The 22,698-nt window shown below is 35.8% G+C and overlaps 1 protein-coding gene across 5 annotated transcripts in view; it reads right to left on the bottom strand.

Annotated features, from left to right (window-relative positions):
* The window catches only part of FUBP3 (far upstream element binding protein 3), a 71,615-nt gene that overhangs the window by 25,766 nt on the left and 23,151 nt on the right, over nucleotides 1–22,698 (bottom strand). For 4 of the 5 annotated variants that reach the window (XM_007475157.3, XM_001369593.5, XM_056812563.1 and 1 more), the window contains exons 3-7: nucleotides 7,034–7,067; nucleotides 4,518–4,567; nucleotides 3,963–4,034; nucleotides 2,273–2,330; nucleotides 470–632 (exon numbers count right to left, since the gene is read on the bottom strand). In XM_007475157.3, the coding sequence (XP_007475219.1) occupies nucleotides 470–632; nucleotides 2,273–2,330; nucleotides 3,963–4,034; nucleotides 4,518–4,567; nucleotides 7,034–7,067 (377 nt within the window). The remainder of the gene's footprint in view (nucleotides 1–469; nucleotides 633–2,272; nucleotides 2,331–3,962; nucleotides 4,035–4,517; nucleotides 4,568–7,033; nucleotides 7,068–22,698) is intronic. The other variant, XM_056812562.1, reaches the window with a different exon arrangement.

Genomic DNA, 22,698 nt, shown 5'->3' with positions numbered 1-22,698 from the left:
AGCCAAACATACTGTGGTATGTGATTATATTGGAATGTTATTGAGCTATAAGAAGTGATGAATGGGATGAATAAAGAGAAGCATGGAAAGCCTGACATGAACTGATACACTGTCACACAAACATATACACAAGGACTACAACAATGTAAATGGAGAGAACAAACACAAACAAAAATCAAGTGAATGTTACACAATTATAAAGAACATGCATGCCTCAAAAGAAGAGATATTCTCTTCCAACCCAACCCTTTGCTGGGGTGGGAATTTCATAGGTATTACACAATGTATGCATTTTTGGATCTTTTCATGCACTGATTGTGCTGGTTTTTTCCTCTTCTTCTTAAAAAACAGAAAAATCAACAAAACGTTTTCTTAAAAAGAAAAAAAATCTACAAGTAAGAAGGCAGAAATGGCTTAATAGAAACATTTTCTGAGAAAGGAATACATTTCTGGATTTAAGGTCACATACCTGTAATTGCTTTATTGTTTCTCCTCCTTTGCCAATGACTAGCCCCACTTTAGATGCAGGGATGAGAATCTCCTGGATTGTGTTATTTCCATCTACATCATTATGAAATCCGGGTCCATTCCGACAGCGGTCAACAATTTGTCCCAATAGTCGCTTGGCTTGTCTTTGGGGGAAGAACAAAAAAGAATCACCATTTTAAAAAAATAGTTTGTGTAATAGGGAAAAAGAAAGAGCAACTAGAATAGAGGCAAGAGAAGGAAGCCAAAGTAGGAAATATAAAAAAGAGAGAGGAAGAAAAGAAAATAAAGATTATTAATATGATTCATTCAAATTTCTTTTTAATTCATTTAACTGCTTTGACTTCTTTAGTGAGGTTAGGAACCACCAACTTGGTTTTTTGTAGTGAGAAAAGGAAGCCATATCTTTGTTGCATGTCTATTCTTACTTAACAGTCTGGCTAGATAGATCAGCTAAGAAAACTGAAATATCTTCTAACATGCTATAATTATGTGTTGCTCACTACTTTGAAATAAGAATCTAGAGAAGAGCCCAGTTAATAGAGCATTAAGATGTGAGGGAGGGGGCATAAAATTTGGGTTTTCTTCTCCTAATTGCTAGTGTTGGATCGGTTGTCTGACCTAAACCTGTTTGTTGGCTCTCTCCTCATGCCTTCCTCAAGTACAGCTCCTTTTTAATATTTTGCTTTTGTTCTGGGCTAACTAATGTTGTAAGAAAAATGCCTTGCTGCTAGGAAAACCATATTATTTGCCCTATAATGTATACTCACCAGTGACACTTATTCTGGGTCACCGCTTGCAACACTCTAAAGTAAATTTAAACTTTTCTGTGAATCTGTGAGCAAAGGAAATAATAAACCACTCTGCCTACAGAGAGACATAATCTGAAACCTACCTCTGTCTACAAACATATAACTATAGATTGAGAAACAATTATACACAAAGGCACACAGTAGAAGCAGAAAAAGAACAGAAAAACGGAGGAGACAAATAAGAGAGAAACATACAGAAGAGATAGAGAGAAGAGAAACAGAGACAGAAGATCAAGAAACAGGAGGCCAAGAAAGAGTGGGAACAGTAGAGAGGGGGGAGAGTGAGAGAGATTGATTCCCCAAATTAGTGTAACTCTTTTTCCACAATGATCTTCAATTCCATGAGATTGAGAAACTGGTGTCTATAAAGCTTGATTACTTGTAACTGGAATGAAAAGCAGTTCTTTTTCTTAAAGCTACTATCAGCCCTTACTCCTGCTGCCTCTCCCCAATTCTAGACTATCCATATAGTCTTCGGAACAAAATAGGAAATCACAGAGATCCAAATTCATTTGTATCAAAAAGAGGCAACAGGATTGATCTTAGAGTACAGAATGGATACCATAATGCTATTCAATGTCACCTAGATAATTCCAAAACAAATTTTCAGGTAAAAGTACCATACTAACACCAGTAAGATGAGATTCAATTTGAACATCCCAATAGTGAGTTCTTTAGCATGGAAAACTGTTTAAAACTGTGTTGTGCATACCCTGAAATTCTAGTTCATAAAGGAGGTATCATGTTAGTCATGAGATACTCAGCACAGACTTCATGACATTCTATATATGGTGGCAGAGAAATGCCCATAGTATGGCAACCCCAAAATTTGTATACAACAGCACTTGCTGGTTGTGGTTTAGTAACACAGCATCAATTAACAGTGTTTAGTAACAGTTCTGCCCTTCCATTTCTCCCCTCTTTAGGGAAGGGGGAAGAAAAGTAAAAGGAAAAAGTAAACAAAATTAACTTACTCAATACTTTCTGGGGTTCCGGTAAGTACACAGGGCCTCTCTGGAATCCCAGAACTCTCTACAAGAAGAATCAAGAAGATAAGGTGTATTGGTGGGCGCCTGGCAACTAAGCATCTTTACTACTGTGTACAGATTTAGTTTCTGTGCTTGGTTATCTAAGGCAGTCTCAAAAATCCCAGTCTCTTGGTAAAAAGTCTACATTTTCATATGAAGCTGGGATATTAATCTGGCAGTTTCTTTTTTTAACAAGGCACTCAGTAAATATTTGAGTCAGCTCCCCTTCTCTCACAGTGTGATATGTGGTTATGTCACTTGATTAGCATGGTTAAGTGGAATGTCCACTGTTCTTAGAGAGGACGGGGTTATAAATCCACCGTTTGATATTTACTACCTGCATAACTTTGGTTAAGTTACTCAACGTTCCAGGGCTTCAAAAACCTCTGAGGGTCCTTTTAGATTTAGTTTTGTGATCCTATGATAATTTTATTCCTCAATTTTCCCATTTATAAAGAGCATAATGACAGTTTGCAACACCTGATGAAAAGCCCAAAGAGTTGCACAGCAGTTATAACAAGTACTAATTGCATAAATATCTGACAAACCATTGATACAAGGGACTAATTCTGTGACACTGTATAATGAATATTCATCCTTTTAACAACCAACATATTAGGTATACTTTTATTTTGTTTTATTAAGTCACTAAGTACACTGATATGCTTACTATGTACTTCAAATTCATATTTTGAACAATTAAATCAAAGTCTTCCTCCAGGATAAAGATGAAAAGAGTATTCTATGCAAGAACATGATTTATATCTAAGGTATAAGCTAACAAATAATCTTAAAATATTATAATAAATATTTTATTTCAATGACAAAGACAAATACCCCTCTATTCAAATTTCTATCCCTATTGCCATTTACCTACTATATTAATTAGATCTAAACCCAAATTATATTATAAAGAAAAAACACTTTTAGGAACTGTCTTCTGCCCCAATACCAGGAACTGAGTAAGACACAAAGATAAGTAGCACAACAGTCTGTATGGATCTTAAGGAATTTAGGATCTAGTAGTGGGCTAAGCAAGCATAAAATAATTCTAATACAAGGCAGGATGTGGTAAACAACAGAGAGATATAAAGAACGTATGGCACACTACCAAAAACCCTATCTGCAACAAAACAGTTAAAAAGGTATTCCTGAAATCTGTTTGATATGGGCCAATATGGATGAAACACTATAAAAATAATGAAAATTGGTGGTCTAGAACAGTGATCTTCACAGTTCTGTAACTCACTAGGAGTAACACTTCTCATCACCAGTAACACAAATGACCACATAACTCCCTTATGCCCTGGAGAGTCAGGCAAAATACTCTTAATAGAGATCTTGGAAGTCTAGAAGAATTAAGGTCGCACACCAAAGTACCATGGGTCTACTTTGTGTTACAAGTCTAGAAAATAGAGCCAAATAAGATTTGCCCTCATTAGATCCCTTTCTTCTGTTCTACTTGTAAAACCAGGACAATGATAAATACTGCCTTTGTTTTCTGTTTGGGAATAAATCTATCTCCCTGGGCTTTGATCAAGAACTTATAAATTCTAAGTAATAAGCTATTAAAATGATAAATTGGCGTAACTTTAAGACAAGCACACACAGGGCCATAAGACAGAAAAGCTCTTACCTGGTGCAATCTGAATCTTGCAACCAGATTCTGCTTGAATCCGTGAAATCTGCTCACCACCCCTGCCAATAACTGAAACAAGGTTGAACAGGGTCAGAACTTGCTACCCATCCTGACTTTCCCTAATAATCAGCATCTACTTTTTAGTTTACATTGGGGCTCAGAGTAAAAGAGGGATGGGAATTGATTCAATTACTAAGGTCTCTTTCCCACTCTAACATTATATAAATTCGTGAATTTAAGAGAAAAATAGTTTTGCTTCTAAATTATACTATTTTGGAATATCAATTTAAGCAACTTTAGCCAAAATAATTTCTAAAAGTTTTTGGTTTTGGTCCAGTCTTTCTTACAACCAGGTGAAAGAGTACAATGTAACCCTCTGATTCCAAGTCTATCATGTCCTGCACCATGAAGTAACTGGTCACCAAATATAGGTTAGTTTCAGAAAAGGCAACATTTCTGATCTGTCAGACATTAAAGCAAATGTTTATTCTTTAATGAAGAAGGTAAAAGCAATGAGTAAATGCTTAGGAAATCGGCAACTCAGATACTTACTGAACCCAACCATTTTATCAGGCACTTTGAATTCTTCTGTTATTACCGCCCTAAAAAGGAGTAAGATTTCAAGTCAATATAATGAAAAATGCTGCTACATCTTTCATTCTCTATCTTCTCCTAAACTGATAATAAATCTAGAGTTTCAAGCAAAATCACATCAGTTTTGACAATGGCCCTAAAGTCATATTAAATCATTCAGATCAAGCATCTTGCCTCCTATCACTTGAACTGAAAAAAGTACCCAAAGTTGGCTGACTCAACAGTATAGGTGACTACTATACCAACATATTCAATTATCAAATCTTTTTAAATTGATATTTTAAAAAATATTTAACCTAAATATTTCCTGTTGCTGCTTAACTCTCACATGTTTTGCTTTGCCCGCTTTGACAAATAAGAGCAACTAGTCCATGATTACTTAATAACATTCTTTTACTCACTGGGTGACCTTTGCACTTCTCTGGCATTCTTTTCTCCATATCCAAGAAACACCATTTTACTTTTCTAAATATGCCTTGTTTTTCAAACTTTTCACTGCTCTTTGGCCTCCTTCCAATTTATCTCTGTCTTTTAAAGTATAAGGCCCAAAACTGAACATAGTTTTCCAACTGAGGTCTAATCAGTGTTGAGTAGAAAGGAATAATTACCTCACTCATTTTCTAAGCACTCCTGTTAAAAAGCACCCAATCTAGTCGTCACTCCCTCTCCTCCTTTAGAAGATAAGTATTGCACTGACTCACTCAAATTAACCAACAGGAGTACTTCCTAACTTCCCATATACCATATTATGGACAATATCCAATTTGCCTAACACCCTGGAAAGCAATTAAATCTAAACATTTACCTTAGGAGGAAGCTAAATGCAGATAGGGGAAAAAAAAAACCCAAAACAAAAAACTGGCATTTTTAAACACCACATACACAGCTGGATTTTTAACCACCATGGAAAGAATTGAATAAAGTACATGTTTTTGTGAAGTCTTATGCTCAGAGAAATGAAATAGGGTAAAAAGCACTTCCCATTAGATAGCTGTGATAAAAACACAGGGAGAGACTCTTCTGTTGTAATGCACATCCTCAGGTTTGTAGATACATAAAGTCATTCCTGGCATTTATGTAGACTATTTGAAAATAAGCAATTCTAGGCCTTCCAATTATTTTTGAAACATTAATGCTAAGATTGAGTTTCATGAATATATTAAAAGATATTGTTTCCTTTCACATTAGGCTTTGTCCCAATGGGGAAGCTAATGCTAACTATGAACATGCATTCCCAAATAAAGTCAGGAGGCCACAGCTAAAGTAAATGTTTATGGCACATGGCACAAATAAATTCTCTGTATTACTGGGGTTTTACTTTGAAAAAACCCAAAGTTAAATTGATGTGGAAAATTCACATGTCTTCTCTAGCATCTTCCTTGCATTATTTTGGCTCTGGGCTTCCTTGTAATGTGCAAGATCACAACAAAAATATTGGTTCAACATAAAAAATAACTAGGGAAGTTGGTCTTTTTCATCTTAAAAATCTCAATTGCTATTTGTTAATGGTTTCTTCTATTAAGTATTTTTAAAAACCTAGCAAAGATGAAACTTTCTTATAAGAGTTTGCTCATTAGTGGTAGTTAATTTGAAAAGTCTTTGTAACATTTCTTTATAATACTCTAGATCATAATTAAATGTTGTTACAGAACAAAAATAATCACATTTTTGGCTTTTCATGTTAAGGTGAGGTCACTAAATTCTTTGTCACACAATCTGATACAATATAAGGGAACTCATGACATAGTAAGGTGCTTTAAAATGAAATCCTGAATATGTATTTTTAATTTCTTTTTTTTTAGTATTAATATTCTTCTTACAAACAGTACATATTTCTGGCTAATAGAATTTCTTTTTTAGGTATGAAAAGCATCATAAAAATGATTTCAGTAAGACTCAATGCTTTAGGGAAACATGCAGAGAGCATTTCTTATTAAAGAAATTGAAGGAGAGAAGAGTTAAGTGACTATTTACTTAAGGTCACTTGGTATATGTCCCTACCAGTAGAACATAGGTTTTTGGTTAACCACTTCCATGCAGTATCCACTGAACTTGCTTGTCAACTATGAGTATTATCCTGTATCACTTATTCCTCTTATTCTTAGATGAAGAGGATAAACATTTCTAAAGAACTGGAAAAATCTCTAGATATCCTCTAGATCAAGAGGATAATTTGATATATCCTTCTTAAAAATTCAATGTAAAATAAGGAGAAATAAAATATCTTATATTCTGATTTAAAATAATTTTGCATGTTAATATTTAAATTTTAAACACTAAAAAACATTAAATTTATCCTTTTAGTCTTTGAGAAATGGTTATTTTTTTTTAACCCTAAACTTCAGCCTTAAAGAAATCTAGTCTACAGTTTTGCACATTCTCAACCTCTGACTTTCTAACACTCCAGTACAGATGGTGGATCAATAAACAATTAGAATTAATCAATAAATAATAAAACATAACCCACTGCTTACCTTTGATGTACCAGGGCCCCTAACTGGTTACCTACTGTGGCAAAGAGAAAGAGAAAAGAAAAATCAAAGCATTAGCACGGATAAACTAACTTCATCCCCATACAAGTTCTTATCATTTAAAAAAAATACAGAGAAAGAAAGAAAAGCAAACAGTAATTTAGGCTCAGTGGCTGAAATGAATGAGTTTTATGATATGAAACAGGAGGGGATGTCTCGATCAACACAGTTTATAACCCAGTGTCCAGCTGAACACAGGATAAGAAATTGATCTGTGTATGTCCATGCTGAGAGTCATGGGAGAAAATCCTTCTTGTCCAAATCCTTCAAACCCACCATCTCCTTCATGCTCTTAATTTAAACCCAATGTAAAGATGAGAGGATATGTTTTTAAGCCACATATAAAGATTTAGCCTCATTCAAGGCATTATTAAAGATCATTCAATGACAGCTGCAGTCACTATGGACATATGTATATATATATATTCCTTTTGTGTTTGCTTTAATTCTTCCATTAGATGATAAGCTCCATAGGGGCAGGATCTGTGCCTTCTGCTTCCTTTTAACTCTTTAGAGACCCTTACACCATGCTTTAGAACACAGTAGACATACACTAAATGCTTTAGACTAAGAAATTATCATTCAAATTCACTTAAAATGAAAACAAAAATAACTGGGCTAACCTTGTCACTACAACAATCCTTTAATTAAATTTTTCCTGAAAGCCTTTCAGCCACTCCTTATATTGTGGTCAGTTGGCAATTTCTCTTTTTTCTAGCTACACCCAAAAAAAACAAAACAAAAAAACCCATAAAAACCAAAACCATTTGGTTTTTTCAACCTGAGCAAAAGCAGATGTCTTATCCAACACATGAACTTAGAAAGCATAAACCCGTGTATTACAAAGTAACAATCTAAAGTTTACATCTAATTAACTAAGGATTCAGAAACAGGACTTTAGGGAAATGATTACAGGCAGAATAAAGACAAGCAAGGAAGGGCATTGACATCTAAAATCCAAGGCTCTCAAATGATATTTCTACAGTATGAACTTAACCCTCAGTCTTTGATTTAAAATTAAGAAAATAAGATTATGTCTTTCAAAGAAAAGTAAAATGCACAAATAAATACATGTAGGCAGAGAGTCAAAGCTATTTTCTTCTGGGTCAATCCTTAAATAACAACCTCAATAAAACATCAAGATTATCAATAATACATACTATAAAAATATACCTATCTTAGGGATAAGAGAATTGCTGTTTTAATTGCTGTAATTTGACCTTTTTCATATTTCTGTTCTGAATATAAAATGTTCCAATTAGAATATTCATCAACGTAAAAAGCAGATAGGAAAGGAATTGCTTAGGTGATATTCTCTGATGCTGATCCAATCCAAAAAGAAAGCTAGACAATTGCAAATTTTAAAAAGTATTAATAAACCAAGAAGCCCCTATTATGTGCCCAGCACTCTGCTAGGCTGAAGGGATATAATCACAAAGAATGAAACAAACTCCACAGGCAAAGTTTTTATATTTTAATAAAGACAACAAATGGAATAAAACATACACATATATAGAAAGATAAGGGAAAATGAGGAAAGACTAGAAGTGGAGGGAAAAAGGTAGCCCGGACTGCATATCTTGATGGAAAAGGATTCTGGGAGGCTTTGCTGAGCAGGCAGTGCATTCTATACACGAGGTGTAAAGACTTGGAGATGGGAGATGGAGTACCACATGTAAGGGTGTGAGGAACAAAGAGCCAAGCTACGCTGGGGTGGAGGTATTGGAAAGGGAGAGAATAATGTACAATAAAGTTATAAGATTGATATAAGATTTTAAATTTTATCTCAATTTCAGAAGAGGATTATGCCTACAACAGACAATGATAGGTATATTAAGTCACAAATGTGAATAATTTATATGGTAGGTCCCTCTCTAGTTATGGCTAGAAGTTTCTATTAACTTATTTTTAAAATCTATTTCTATTATTTGTCTTTAAAGAAATCAATAGGAAGTTATTAAAGAAAAAAGAAAGTCATTTCAGAGTGAAAATGTTTACCAAGTCTCAAGAGACTTATTATAGGCCTAGTTTTTCCAATGATAATAAAAAATAACAACACCTTTGATATAGCATTTTACCAACATTCTATAATCCAGGGAGGTAGGTGTCACTTACAACGACCATTTCTCCTTTCAAGGCTTTACTTTTCACATCTATAAGGATGATGTTTATGGTTTTATGATTCTCTTGATATGCCATCCAAAAGAACAACTTAGTTTAAGAGAATAAACTGCTTAGTAGAATAGAAGATAAAGACTAAAACAGAAGAGCATGACAAATCAAAATTACACACCAGAGAGCATAGCTAAGTGTTGATCCAAGGATCAGCTCCTGTCTCAATCAAAGTTAGTCATAAGCATGGACAATGGATTAAGAACCATGTTTTACAAACGGTTTATTACAGCCAAAACAAGATGACCAATTCTGTCTTAGTTCACTTGCTTGATATTAGCAGTTAAGTGGGCTTCTTATTCACAAATCATTCTAAATTTTGTTCTCATCACCTTCTTACAGCCAAGTACATGTTCTAAGTTTTACGGACACTGATTTTGAATGCCTAAATGCTTAGCTGACAGATAGACAAATACTGAAAATAAAATCAGATACCATTTCACAAAGAAATGGAAAGCTTCTGTTTTTATACTGAAAGAATGAATTCTATGTTCAAGTTCAAAATCAGATTTAACAACTTGAGTTGATTCTCAAGAATGTCAAATATCTTCTTTCTTCATGTAGATGGATGTAGACCAAGGCTGAAACATACAATTTGAAGTTTCATTCTTTCTGAGACATTCCCATTTAGCTCCTAAAAATGGAGACCAGTTGTTAGATGAGAAAAGGGTACTGGGCACATGTTGAAGCACTGCAAACTGATAATTCCAGGCCTAAGACATCTATCCATAGCCTTAATGATGGGGAGGAGGTCAAACTCTGGAGGCCATGCAATGTTCCCTTTCTCATCACATGCATAGATACACCTATTGTGCACAATTTAACTGTAACTACAGTCATTTTATGGCCAAAAAAAAGTGCAAGAATGCTGAATAAAAATCAGTCCCATTTCCTTCTAATGGTGTCTGCTAGTTGATAATACTTCATCTTGCTCTAAGGTTTACCTTAACTGAATTCTCACATGTACACTCACTTATACATAGAGGCAGATTTTTAATTGATTTTTCATCCTATAAAAACAAGGCATTACCTATGCTAAGAAAAGCACAATATCTACATAGAAAGTAAGTTCTCTCTATGTGAAATGTTCTCTTTAAGAGTCTTTTCAGCATCTCCTGAATCAAACATGGGAAAGAGATTACAAGAGATAAAAGGTAATTCTGATTACATGAAATTGAAATATTTCTTCAATAATAACATCAATGTTTCTAGGATAAAGGAAATATTTTAAAGGGAAAAATATTTACCACAAATTTCTCATATAAGGTTTTGTATTCAAGATATAGACGGCTTTACACATATAAAAAAGACCAAAAGCCACTCCTCATTGGGTGAGTGACCAAAGGCTACAAAAACCAATATTGTCAAAAGAACTGTACACTATTAACAACCATATGGAAGAATGTTACAAATCACTATTAAGAAAAATACAAATTAAAATAACTCTGGGGTTTTGGCTAACACTCAGTAGATTGGCAAAGACAACAAAAGATAGGAATAGCCAATGTTGGAGGGGCTGGTAGAGCTATGAATTAGTATAACCATTTGGGAAAGCAATTTGGAATTATGCAAATACAGTGATCAAACTATTCAGACCCTTTGATCCAGAGGTTCTACTACTAAGCAGGCATATACCCTAAGGATGGAACTGATTATAAAAAATTTAATATATATCTTTTGTGGTAGTGAATTACTGTAAACAAAGCAGAAGCCCATTGATTGTGGAATGGTTAAATAAACCATTAAATTAAATGGAATATTACTGTGCTATGATATGACTATGGAGAAGCATGAAAAGATGACACGAATTGATTGAAAATGAAGACAATAACATGCACAATGGCAACAATGATGTAAATAGAAAATAATCACAAAACAAGAGAAAAATTAAATCCTCCAAGGAGATACTTCCAATAGTAGTTTCCTCCACTTTTCTGCACTACTTTTTAGAGGTGGGAATTCCAAATTGGAGATATCAAGGGCTTTTGTTTTTGATGTGCCCACTGATTTGTTTTTTCCTTCTAAAAAAATATTCTTTATTACATGGAATACATTTCCCTGGGAGCAGGGAAAGGGAGGGACAAATTTTAAGTCCAGAGATCAGTTGTCAATGCTTCACTGATATGAACTGGGCTGGATAATTATTTCTCGCTCATCAAAAAGTGCATTTTTTTTTCACCCTCAATGGGCAAAATGAAACTAGGATATAGGCCTATTTTTCTGGAACAGATTTAATAGCATTTTAAGAGGAAAACATACCAAGTTCAATGATCTACCCAAATTGATAGGACTAAGCTTGGCAAAATGCGACAGTTTCAGAGAAAAAATCTTCTCTACCAAAACCTTAGACTCACTAGTCACAAAGCATCAAATTAGGATAAAACTTAATACCTGTATAGTAGTGATCTGCAAATCTTGGATAGATTAAAAAAAAAAAAAGTTGGTCTCCAAAGCTATATAAGTATTCTGAAGTGAGTCCTAGACTTTTTGGAAATTTGACAAATCCTTATTGTTTATTTTCTTGTATGACCTTTATATACCTTTCTTTTAACATTCTATCATTTGATCTTCCCTCTATGGAATTAAAGGATAATTTGACTTCTTACACAAGTTAGGCTTCATGACTAGCGTAACTATTCAGTGATTAAAGAAGAACTGAGACTCTTCTAAACTTTGAATAGTCCCATCTGCCTGCTTCATTCAAACTTTCCATATATAAATAACTACGGTCTACCACAAATTCATACTATCTACCTTCAATTAAGATCTTTTATTAGGGGTAGCTAGGGTGTGCAGTAGATCAGAGTCAGGTCTAGAGATGGGAGATCCTGGATTCAAATGTGGCCTCAGATACTCAAGATAGCTGTGTGATACTGGGCAAGTCACATAAGCCCAGTTACCTAGCCTGTTCCATCTTCTGCCTTGGAACTGATAGCACTGATTCCAAGATAAAAGGTAAGGGGTTGGTGGGGAGGTGTGGGGTTGGGAAGAAGATATCTTTTACTCATTTCCTTAGTCCTCTTACCTACTGTGCTAAACCTCCACCCTCTGATTCTAGCATGACTTTCACCCAACACTTTTATCTCCTAGTTTAGATATTGAAGCCATTTAGTAGGAGTGTGTTCATTTGCAATCTGCCCAATCTTAAAAATCACTTTATACTTGAACCCTCATTTTTCTCCCTAGTCTCAAAGAAAGGGTCTTCCATGCACTTTTCTAAGGCTCTCCCCTCCACTTCTGTGCTTTCATGACACTACTATTTTGGGACTCACCTCTACCACCCTAAATTCAGACCAATCAAACTGGCCACCATCCTAGTTCAGAGACAGAAAGATAGGTATCTGCTATAGATGGTTGGACAGGGAGTCAGAAGATTTGAATTAGAATCTTACATCAATGTAACCTGGGGCAAGGCATTTATTCTTAATGTCTTAAGAACAGAAAGGAAATATCAAAAAGATCCAGTAGTACCCAATTGCTTCTAAGATAAAACAAACTCCTTGGTTTAACTTTTAAAGTCCTTCACAATCTGGCTCCAAATTATTTTTAGACTAATTTCTCATTATTTTCTTCAATTCCCTCTGTGTTTCAGCCTAACTGGCCTGCTTGGTATTCACTTTACTTGGTATTCTACCCCCCTTCCCCTACTGTTGCACAAGCATGCAAAGCTCTCCAACCCCTAGATCCTTTCAAGACTCAGCTTGAGTTTCTACTTTTTTCCTGATTTTTTCTCTTTTTAGTGCTCGTTCCCTGCCTCCATCCCAATCATTAAAAACAAAACAAAACAAAACAGCTTACCTCCTATCTTAGAATCAATACTATATCATTTCCAAGGCAAAAGAGCAGTAAGGGCTAGGCAAATGGAGTTAAGATGATTAGGGTCACACAGCTACTAAGTGTCTGGTGCCAAATTTGAATCCAGGACCTTTCATCTCTAGGCATAGCTCTCTATTCACTGAGATACCTAGCTGCCCTCTCAATCACTTTTATCTATTTTGTATTTATATGTACTTTTTATTTCTGCCAATAAAATATAAGTTCCTTGAGGGTAGAGACCACTTTTATATCTGTCTTTGTTACCTCTGGGCCTAGTACAGTACCTGGCACATAGCAGGCACTTAATCAGATGCTAGAATTGAATAATTCTAGGTCAGGTCACTGCAAACTACTGAAATGATTTCTTTGCCTTCAGTTTATGTTCTTTCCAACATACTCTGCACACTGCCACCAGATTGGTCACTGTAATACACGGTTTTCTTCATTGTTTCCCACAGTCTCTAAGAAGGAAATTCAAACACTTCATCCTAATATTAAAAACTCACAATCAGGCATCCATATACTTCTGTAATTTTACCATTATTCCTCTGAACTTTCTTCTTCTTGATCATGCTTGCCAAATTTCTTGAGGATTCTTGCCTTTACTTTGAATATACCCTTCCCTCTAACATAAAGAGATAGTTTGCCCTCTTCCAAAATTTGGCTCATTCCCAGTGGTGGGGCATTTATCACTTAAAAGAAAAGTTCTGGACCTATGGTTTTGCTGACATAGAGAACTTCCAGATGAGGAAATGTCCTCTAACCATACAGCCTGCTACCTTCTCTGCAACTTAAAAGAGTCTTAAGGGATTATTTATTGATGATTAACTGAGAATGACCTAATTATTATCAGCAATCCAACTCCAAGGGACTCATGATGAAAATGTTATCCATTCCCATCAAAGGAACTAATGGAGTTTGAATGCAGATTGAAGAGTGCCATTCTTCACTTTATTTCCTTCATAAGTGTCTTCTTGTATGTATGTATCTTTCATAACATGACAAATATGTATTATATAACAGCATATGTGTAATCTATATTATATTGCCTGCTGACTTGGAGAGGGGAGAAAGGAGGGAGTAGAAGAATTTGGTTCATCAAGATTTCAGAAAATGAATGTCATGGGGGCAGCTAGGTGGCTCAGTGGATTGAGAGCCAGGAATAGAGATGGGAGGATTTTCTAGGTTCAAATCTGACCTCAGACACTTCTTAGCTGGGTGATCCTGGGCAAGTCACTTAGCTCCCATTGCCTAGCCCTTACCACTCTTCTGCCTTGGAACCAATACACAGTAGTGATTCTAAGATGGAAGGTTAAGGGTTTTAAAAAAAGAAAAGGAAAGAAAATGAATGTCAAAAATTGTTTCCGTAGGCAATCAGAAAAAAAGAATAAAATCACTGGGGGATCAAAGAACTTACAAGGGTTGCCTAAAACAGAGGTGTCAGACTCAAGGTGAATGCAGGGGACCAGATTAAAATGTAATTGGAAGGGTAGGTAGGTGGCAAAGCATTCAGAATCCGGGCCAGGAGTCGGAAGGACCTGGGTTCATATGTAGCCTCAGAAATTTTCTAGTTGTGTGACCCTGGGCAAGTCACTTACCCCCACTTGCCTAGCCATTGCCCTTCTGCCTAAAAAAAGATATTACTAAGACATAAAGAATTTAGAAAAATGTAATTGGGAACACACACACACACACACACAACCACCTGGATTACATCATTTGTGGCTTTCTAAGTCAATATGAATTCATGTCTATTTGAGTTTGACACCACTCCCCTAGAGGACCAAGGTATTAAATGATTTGCCTCATGTCAAGTGGGTTCCTTTGTATATGAATAGAATTTAAACTCATCTTTCTAGTTCTAAGCCTGGCTCTTACCAGCTATGCCAAGCTGCTTCTCATCTGATATATTTATCATGTACTCTACTGGCTTACTTTATTAGTTCTTTTATCTGCATTTATCACAGAATTTCAGAATTAGATGAGACCTCAGAGGCCATCAAGTTCAACAGAAGTAAAAAAGCATTTTCTCTGTAGTACCTTCAAAGTACTAGTTCAATCTTTATTTCAAGTGAGGAGAAACTATTATGACCTTAACTTGCCTCATTGTAACTTCTACATACTGATCATAGTTCTGCTCCCTGGGAACAAACAGAATAAAACCTGAACCAGCCTAATCACTCTTTCTCAGGTAACAGTTCAAATTATGTGAAGACAGTTTTCAAACTTTTATATTTTTTCTTTTCCAGTTAAAATATTCCCAATTCTTTCAGTGGATCTTTATAAAGCAGAACTTGAGGCAAATCATTCTAGAGGCCATTCTCTGATTACTCTTCAAGTTATCTACATTCTCTCTAGGATATTATCCATAATAATAATAGATAACATTTATATAGCACTTACTGCATGTCTATCACATATTGGACAAAGTGCTTTATAATTATTATCTCACTGGTTCCCACAACAACTCACTCACATTTTACAAATGAGGAAACTAAGGAAAATAAAAGTTAAGTGACTTGCTCAGAGTCTGAGTGCTATCAACTATTTTGAATTCCTCATTCCAGGCTCAAGAGCCTAACCAATGAGCCACCTAACTGCCCCTGCCTGAATAGTCTAAATGTAGTCTGATCAAGGCAGAGTACAGAAAGGCTATTGATTTCCTTTCTCCTGGATGCTATCTAGGTATTTCTTAATGAAACTCAAAATTATATTCACTTTCTTGACTGTTCTATCACACTGTTAACTCTCACTGAACTTACAGTTTACTAAAACTTCCAGCCTGTATCTGTAAATATTTTACAGATGAATTTTTGAACAGCTGTGCATTCCCCCCTCATTATTTACTTGTGAAAGGAAAACTAATTTTATTCTATTTCAAATTATTTGAATAGGTTTAATGTTCTCAACCTGTGAAGATTTTTGTGAATCTTGTTATCTGTTAGCTCTCCCTTCCAGCTTTTGTCTCATTCACAAATTTGATAATAATGCCATATGTCTTTGTCCAAATCACTGATAAAAACACATTAAAACAGGGCAGACACAAGTAAAGATAGATCCATGGCACTCTGCTAGAACCCTCCTTTAAGTTAACACTTGACTCATGACTCAATGATTATTCTCTAGATCCAGTCATATAATGTTTCAAATCTACCTAGGTATACTATGATCTCAGCCCTTATTTTTCCATCTTTTCAATAATAGCAAGAAAAGCTCTGTAAAATAGTTGCCCAAAACCCAGGTAAACTAAATTTATTATTTCCCTCATCAACCAGTTTTAGTAATCCTGTCAAAGTTTTTAAGATTTGTTGGGGACGGGGAAGGGGAGCGGGTGCCTGAGTAGCTCAGTGGATTGAGAGCCAGGCCTAGCTGGGAGATTCCCTATAGATTCAAATCTGGCTTTAGACACTTCCTAGCTGTGTGACCCTGGGTAAATCACTTAACCCCCATTGCCTAGCCCTTAACACTCTTCTGTCTTGGAACCAATACTAAAAAGATTTGTCTAGGATGTCTTATTTTTTTGATGATGCCATGCTAACTCATTGTGATTTTTGTTTTATTTTCCTGATGTTTACTTGGAACCATCTCTTCACAAATTTTTCTTTTTCAGAGGGTGAGGCCTTTAAAAATCTGGGTCTCAGACACTTATTAGCTCTTCAACCTTGTAAGTCACTTATCTTTGGTTTGCTTCAGTTTCTTCATCTGTAAGATAAGGATAATAGTAGTACCTATCTCTCAGAGTTGTTGTGAGAACCAAATGAGATAATAATTGGAAAGTGCTTAGCAGTATCTAGTACTGTGGAAAGGAAAACTGAATCAAGCCATATAAATGTTAGCTTTTTATTATTACTGTTGTTGCTATTATTATTACAATCTCATTTGATCCTCTCAAAACCCTTGGGAGGCAGGTACTATTCTTCTTCTTCTTCCCATTTTATGGCTGAGGAAACTGACACAGACATAGGTTAAAGTGACTTGTCCAAGGTCACCAAACTGAGGCCAAATTTGAATTCAGGTGTGTCCAGTGTTCTATCCACCTAGCTGCCTCTGAGTTAGGAGGGGAGTGAGAAGAAAGAAAGTGGGCATTATAGCTGGCCTTCTCAAGGATTTACCCAAGAAAGGGATGAAAGATACAGAACAACTACCAGGGATAAACAATGAGGATGGGAGAGATAGGGGTTAAGTTTGTAGGCAATTGGGAAGCAGCCAGCAGAGAGAGATGGATGATTGGTGAGAGAGATGGCAGACTTGAGATGCCAGTGGACTTGATCACATACTTCCAATACACATTCTAAATTATATACATATGCCAATAAATGACCATATTATTTACATATATATTTAAAAACATACAGTGTAGAATATGAAATCCTGCCTCTCTCTCATACATAATTGTACAATACAGAACTCAAGTCATCTAATCTCTCACTGTTTAAGGCAACTCTCTAAGTCTATAAGTTAAAAAGAAAGTGCCAAACTGCATTGATAAAGGAAGTCTGTTTTCATCAAGGAGTTCTTATACCAATGTCTAATCCCTGTCAATTCTCCTCACAAAATATCCATAAAACACAGAAAGAAAACAAGATTAAGATGAAACAGTATTTAAATTAAAAAAAAATTTATTAAGAGTACTGAAAACCTTTTTGTTCCCACTAAAAATACAATAATTGCTTAATGAGAACAGTGTGATTGAATATATTTCATTACTTTAGAAAAATTCTTATGCATGTCCTGGGGATACTTTAGTTGTGTTTTTGTATGGATGTAAGGTACAGTAAGAAAGCTAGTTTGGTTGGATTAGATCAAGTGCAAGAAGAGTAGTGTAAAGATTGGGAAGAGATTGGTGCTAGGTTACAATGAGGATGAAATGACTGAGGAGTTTATATTTAATCCTAGAGGTAATATAGGAGTCATTAGAATTGATTGATGGAGGTGGGGGTGAGAGGGAGAAGGAAGGGACAGATTTATCCTTTAGGAAAATCATTTTCATGCTGAGGGAAGATTGGAATAGTGTAATGTGAGTCAGAAGACCAGTAAGATTGTGACTTTGATTGTCCAGGTGGGAGTACTCAGGGTCCTGAAGTAAGGGTGGTGCTGTAAGAATGGAAAGAAGGGGCTTTATTTGATAAACTGTAGAGGAAAAAAAATTGCAAGGTTTGGCAAAATAAGTGGAGAAGGTGATTGAGGAGTCAAGAATGATGATATTGTGAACCTGGGTGCTAGTGGTACTCAACAGTTAACAGCAAAGTTTTATTTTTAAAGTTAATTAATTTAGAATATTTTCCCATGGTTACATAATTCATATTCTTTCTCTCCCTTTTCCCCTCCCATAGCAACGAGCAATTCAACTGGGTTTTACAAGTATCACTGATCAAGATCTATTTCCATATTATTGATATTTGCACTAGGGTGATCATTTAGAGTGTACATCCCCAATCACATTCCCATTGACCCACGTGATCAAGCAGTTGTTTTTCTTCTGTGTCTCTACTCCCACAGTTCTCTCTCTGGATGTGAGTAGTGTTCTTTCTCATGAGCCCCTCAGAATTGTCCTGGATCATTGCATTGCTATAACAGCAAAATTTTAAAGAATTGGTTTGAGAGCAAAGCTAATGTAATGAAGTTGTATGATATAGATCATAACTGATCCATATCTATATACCTGCTCACCTTGTGTAACCTGCTTTGAACCAACCAAAATTAAAAGCAGGAATGGGAAGCCTTCCTCTCTAGTAACCATCCCAGGCCAAGGGTCGGTAGGTGAAACAATAGAGCCGTCAACTGACATGACCTCTCCAGAGGTAATGCGATGACTGATCACAAGAGATGAGGGATAATGGTGAGGGTGGGGAAAGCTCCTAGGCAAGCTCTGTGATGCACCTGTTTGGAAAGTGGAACAGCAGTGGTGGCAGCAGGATCAGTGAGAGACCCTGGGAGGTAGGTGCTATTATTATCTCCATTTTATGGTTGAAGAAACTGAAGCAGACATAGGTACAAGTGCCTTGACCCCAGCATAGTTTCCAGAATACAGAGCTAAATGGCTTAATTCTTCTAATCCCCAATATATACAAATTAATCAAGAAATGCAAAAACCACCCTTTATTACCTATATATTTCCTTGCTAGTGCCAGTTCATTCTGGACTAGAGTATTTCCAACTCTACTCTTAATGAATGATGCCATCTTTTAGTATTCATCTTTCAAAAATCTATTTTACCGTAGCATTTTCTGGATTTGTCTTCTTAAAATCAAAGTTGTAGGCGAGTCCCTTGTGTATCCACATTGTTCTCTTTGGAATATTCCCCTTTATTAGAATGATTTCTTTTTGTATCATCAGAATGTCATTATTGCAAGTTTGCAACCCTTTCTGGGCAAATTTTTTCTGCAGAATTTCAGTCCTATCTCTTTTTCCCCCCCTCTGAATCTGCTGAAATTTGCTATCCTTGCCTCATCTCCCCATACCTATCACAAATCCTAAGATGGAATGGTTACTTTCCATCTAAGGTTACCATCATTTCCAACCCAATCAATTCTCTCTCACTGGTGAGAATCAAAACATGAATAGAACTGAAGTCCTTCATTACTACTATATCTTGCCCCTGTGACAAACCCATCTTTTCCTTTTTAGGTTTAGGTGGTCTACAGTCTACTATAATGATAATACCTATTCTATTTCTATCTCTGTTGATCTTAACCCAGTACTACAAAATATTGGGTGAGTAGTCTCATCTTTAGCTATTGTGAACTTTAAAACTACTCCACCCTACACTTTAGGGGAAGATAAAGTTGTAATCTCCTGATTATAACAATGGAGATACTTGGTCTAATAGAATCAGGAATGTCTTGTGAACTTTACATTGCTCCACCCTACTTAGTCTAACAAGGTCAGGAATGTCTGCACTCATACTCAAGGATTAAGGATCTAGGAGGATAGCCTTCAACAGACATGTGCAGAAACAGCTGAAGACAAAGTCTATCCTATGATACTGTCCATAAGGCAAAAATTAATAAAACAAATTCTGTTTCTAATAATTCTAAATGAAAAAATTATGGGGACAACTAGAGGGCTCAGTGGAAAGGGTCAGGCCTAGAGACAGGTCCTGAGTTCAGATCTGGTATCAGACAGTTCCTGGCTGTGTGACTCTGGGCAAGTCACTTAGCCTCAATTGCCTAGCCCTTATCATTTTTCTCCCTTGGAATGGATAGTTAGTTAAGATAGTTAGAAGGTAAGGGTTTCATCATGGAGGATTTCCTAGATCCCTCCTCCCCTAAAACATCCCCCTTTGACCCAAATATCAAACACATCCAATAATAGTAATATGTAATAAAACCAAAGCACAATACACTGTAAAACTAACTTGTAATCAACAATACCTGTAATTTAAATAATGTATAGTTTATTATCACCTAGTTCTTTTTAACTTATTGTTTATTAATAAACCAGAGTTGGGAAGTCTCCTAGATGACATGTAGAAAGGAGAACTTTCAGGGTCCTGGTTCTTACAGATATAGGAATGAGGTTGTTCAAGGGTAGGGAATGTATTTCCCTGTATCTCAGTAGTTCTATAAAGACAAATAAATGCAGCTCCTGGATAACCCTGTAATGCTACTAAGCAGTTCTTCTAAACTATCTTCTAGTTGCAGAAGATGATTTAAGGCCCTAGGCCTTCAGCGACAAGTTCCCCAGGAAGGGGAAGTGATTCTCTAGCCACAGGAAACACTAAAAGCAAGGAAGGGGCACTTCAAGAATTATGTGACAAAAAATAAAACTTCAGTTGTGATTTTAGCTTTTTGACTTAGCCATATCTTCCCATCTTGATCCCGTACTTCCTTAAAAAAAAAAAATTAATCTATTCTTTTAAATAAGGTATGTTACTCCAAAGCTATAGTCCTGTCATGATCTCATTCCACCATGTATCAGTGACACCTATGAGGTAAAATTTGCCTTCTAGGGTTAAAAACCATTGGGTCATCTTGCTTGTAACACATACTGTGTTATAAGATACATGTGTATCTGTAGGTGTGGGTGTATATATCTACTTCCTTTGATTATGTCTGCTGTGAAACTCTGGCTGTTTTCATTGCTACTCTTCCTGTAATGTAGCTCTTCTTTATCATATCTACCTTAGTGGACATAGACAGTTGTAGGATATAAATTAATATCCGATACTCCAAGAATTATATTTTATAGAGTTTATCACTTGAAGTAGAAATAAAAAAGGAAATAGAAGAAGTTAAAAAACCCTAATTATTTAACAAAATTAAGACCACTTGACTAAGTTTTCCTTGCCTATTCATTTATTTTAATTTTCTTTAAACCCTTACCTTCTGTCTTAGAATCAATACTATGTATTGGTTCCAAGGCAGAAAAGTGGTATGGGCTAGGCAATGGGGGTCAAGTGACTTGCCCAGGGTCACACAGCTAGGAAGTGTCTGAGGCCAGATTTGAACTTAGGACCTCCCATCTATATCTGTTTTCCAAATCTGCTCTCTTCTGAAGTCTTTGTCCTCAATGGACAATTATAGACCTATTATTGCTCCTATGATCTTCAGTTTCTTGCCTAAGATTTTGTTATCTTTAGCAAAGCATTCTAGATTCCACTCAGTAGTATCACTTGTTCCCTCATGAATTACTAGAAGCAAATGGCAGATTTCTGAGAGGTTCTCTGCCATGTCTTGGATAAATGCCTGAAGAAGACTGCAGACTTCACTATTATTGCTCTCCAAGCAACATATATCTGCCTTGATTTTCTTACCCGTCCCTCTTGTTTCCCATTCCTTTCCCGCCTCCAATGGACAACTTGTTTCTTCTTTTGACCTTTACTTGGTTAATCTTTTGCCAGATTGCCTATCAGTCCACAGAATTGTTTTCTGGGGAACAAAAAGTTGCTGCTTCTCTCATCTTTGAAAAGTTTCTTATTTGTTTCAATTCAGAGCTTTAATTAAAAAAATTAATTTTACTGATGCTTTTTATCTTTACAGTCATTTCCCATCATCACCTACCTACAGATCAAACCCTTCTTTGATATCAAGAACAATTAAATACCCTTGTATAAGCAAATGTAGCCTGATTTTATGTAAGTGCAAAGGCACTAGAATACTTGTGAGACATTTTCTTTCAAAAACAAAACAAACAAAAAAATACCAAACAAATCCCTATCTTCTGCCTTAGAATCAATAATGTATATTGGTTCGGAGGCAGGAGGCAGAACAATAAGGGTCAGGCAATTAGGATTAAGTGACTTGCCCAGGGTCACAGAGCCAGAAAGTTTCTGAGGCCAGATTTGAATCCCAAACCTTCCATCTCCAGGCCTGGTTCTCAATCCACTGAGTCACCTAGTTGCCTCCTTTTTTCTACTCATACAGCTCTTTATCACTTCTCATCTAGACTGCTGTAATAGTTTCCTAACTGGCCTTCTTCCTGTTCCTTCGACAATTCATCTTTCACAAAGTAGTCTTAATGTTTCTCCTAAAGTATAAGACTGCTCAATAGACTCCAGTGGTTTCCCATCACCAACAGAAGCAAATACAAGGGCCTCTGTCTGTTTTAAAGCCCTTTACAATCTGGGCCCAAGCTACTTTTTCAGGCTTACTAAACATGTCTTCTTTATGAATGTTACA

This window comes from Monodelphis domestica, chromosome 1, assembly GCF_027887165.1.
Source record: "Monodelphis domestica isolate mMonDom1 chromosome 1, mMonDom1.pri, whole genome shotgun sequence".
Taxonomy (NCBI): domain Eukaryota; kingdom Metazoa; phylum Chordata; class Mammalia; order Didelphimorphia; family Didelphidae; genus Monodelphis; species Monodelphis domestica.
Note: the sequence above shows the minus strand (reverse complement) of the source record. Positions and strands in the feature narration are given on the sequence as shown.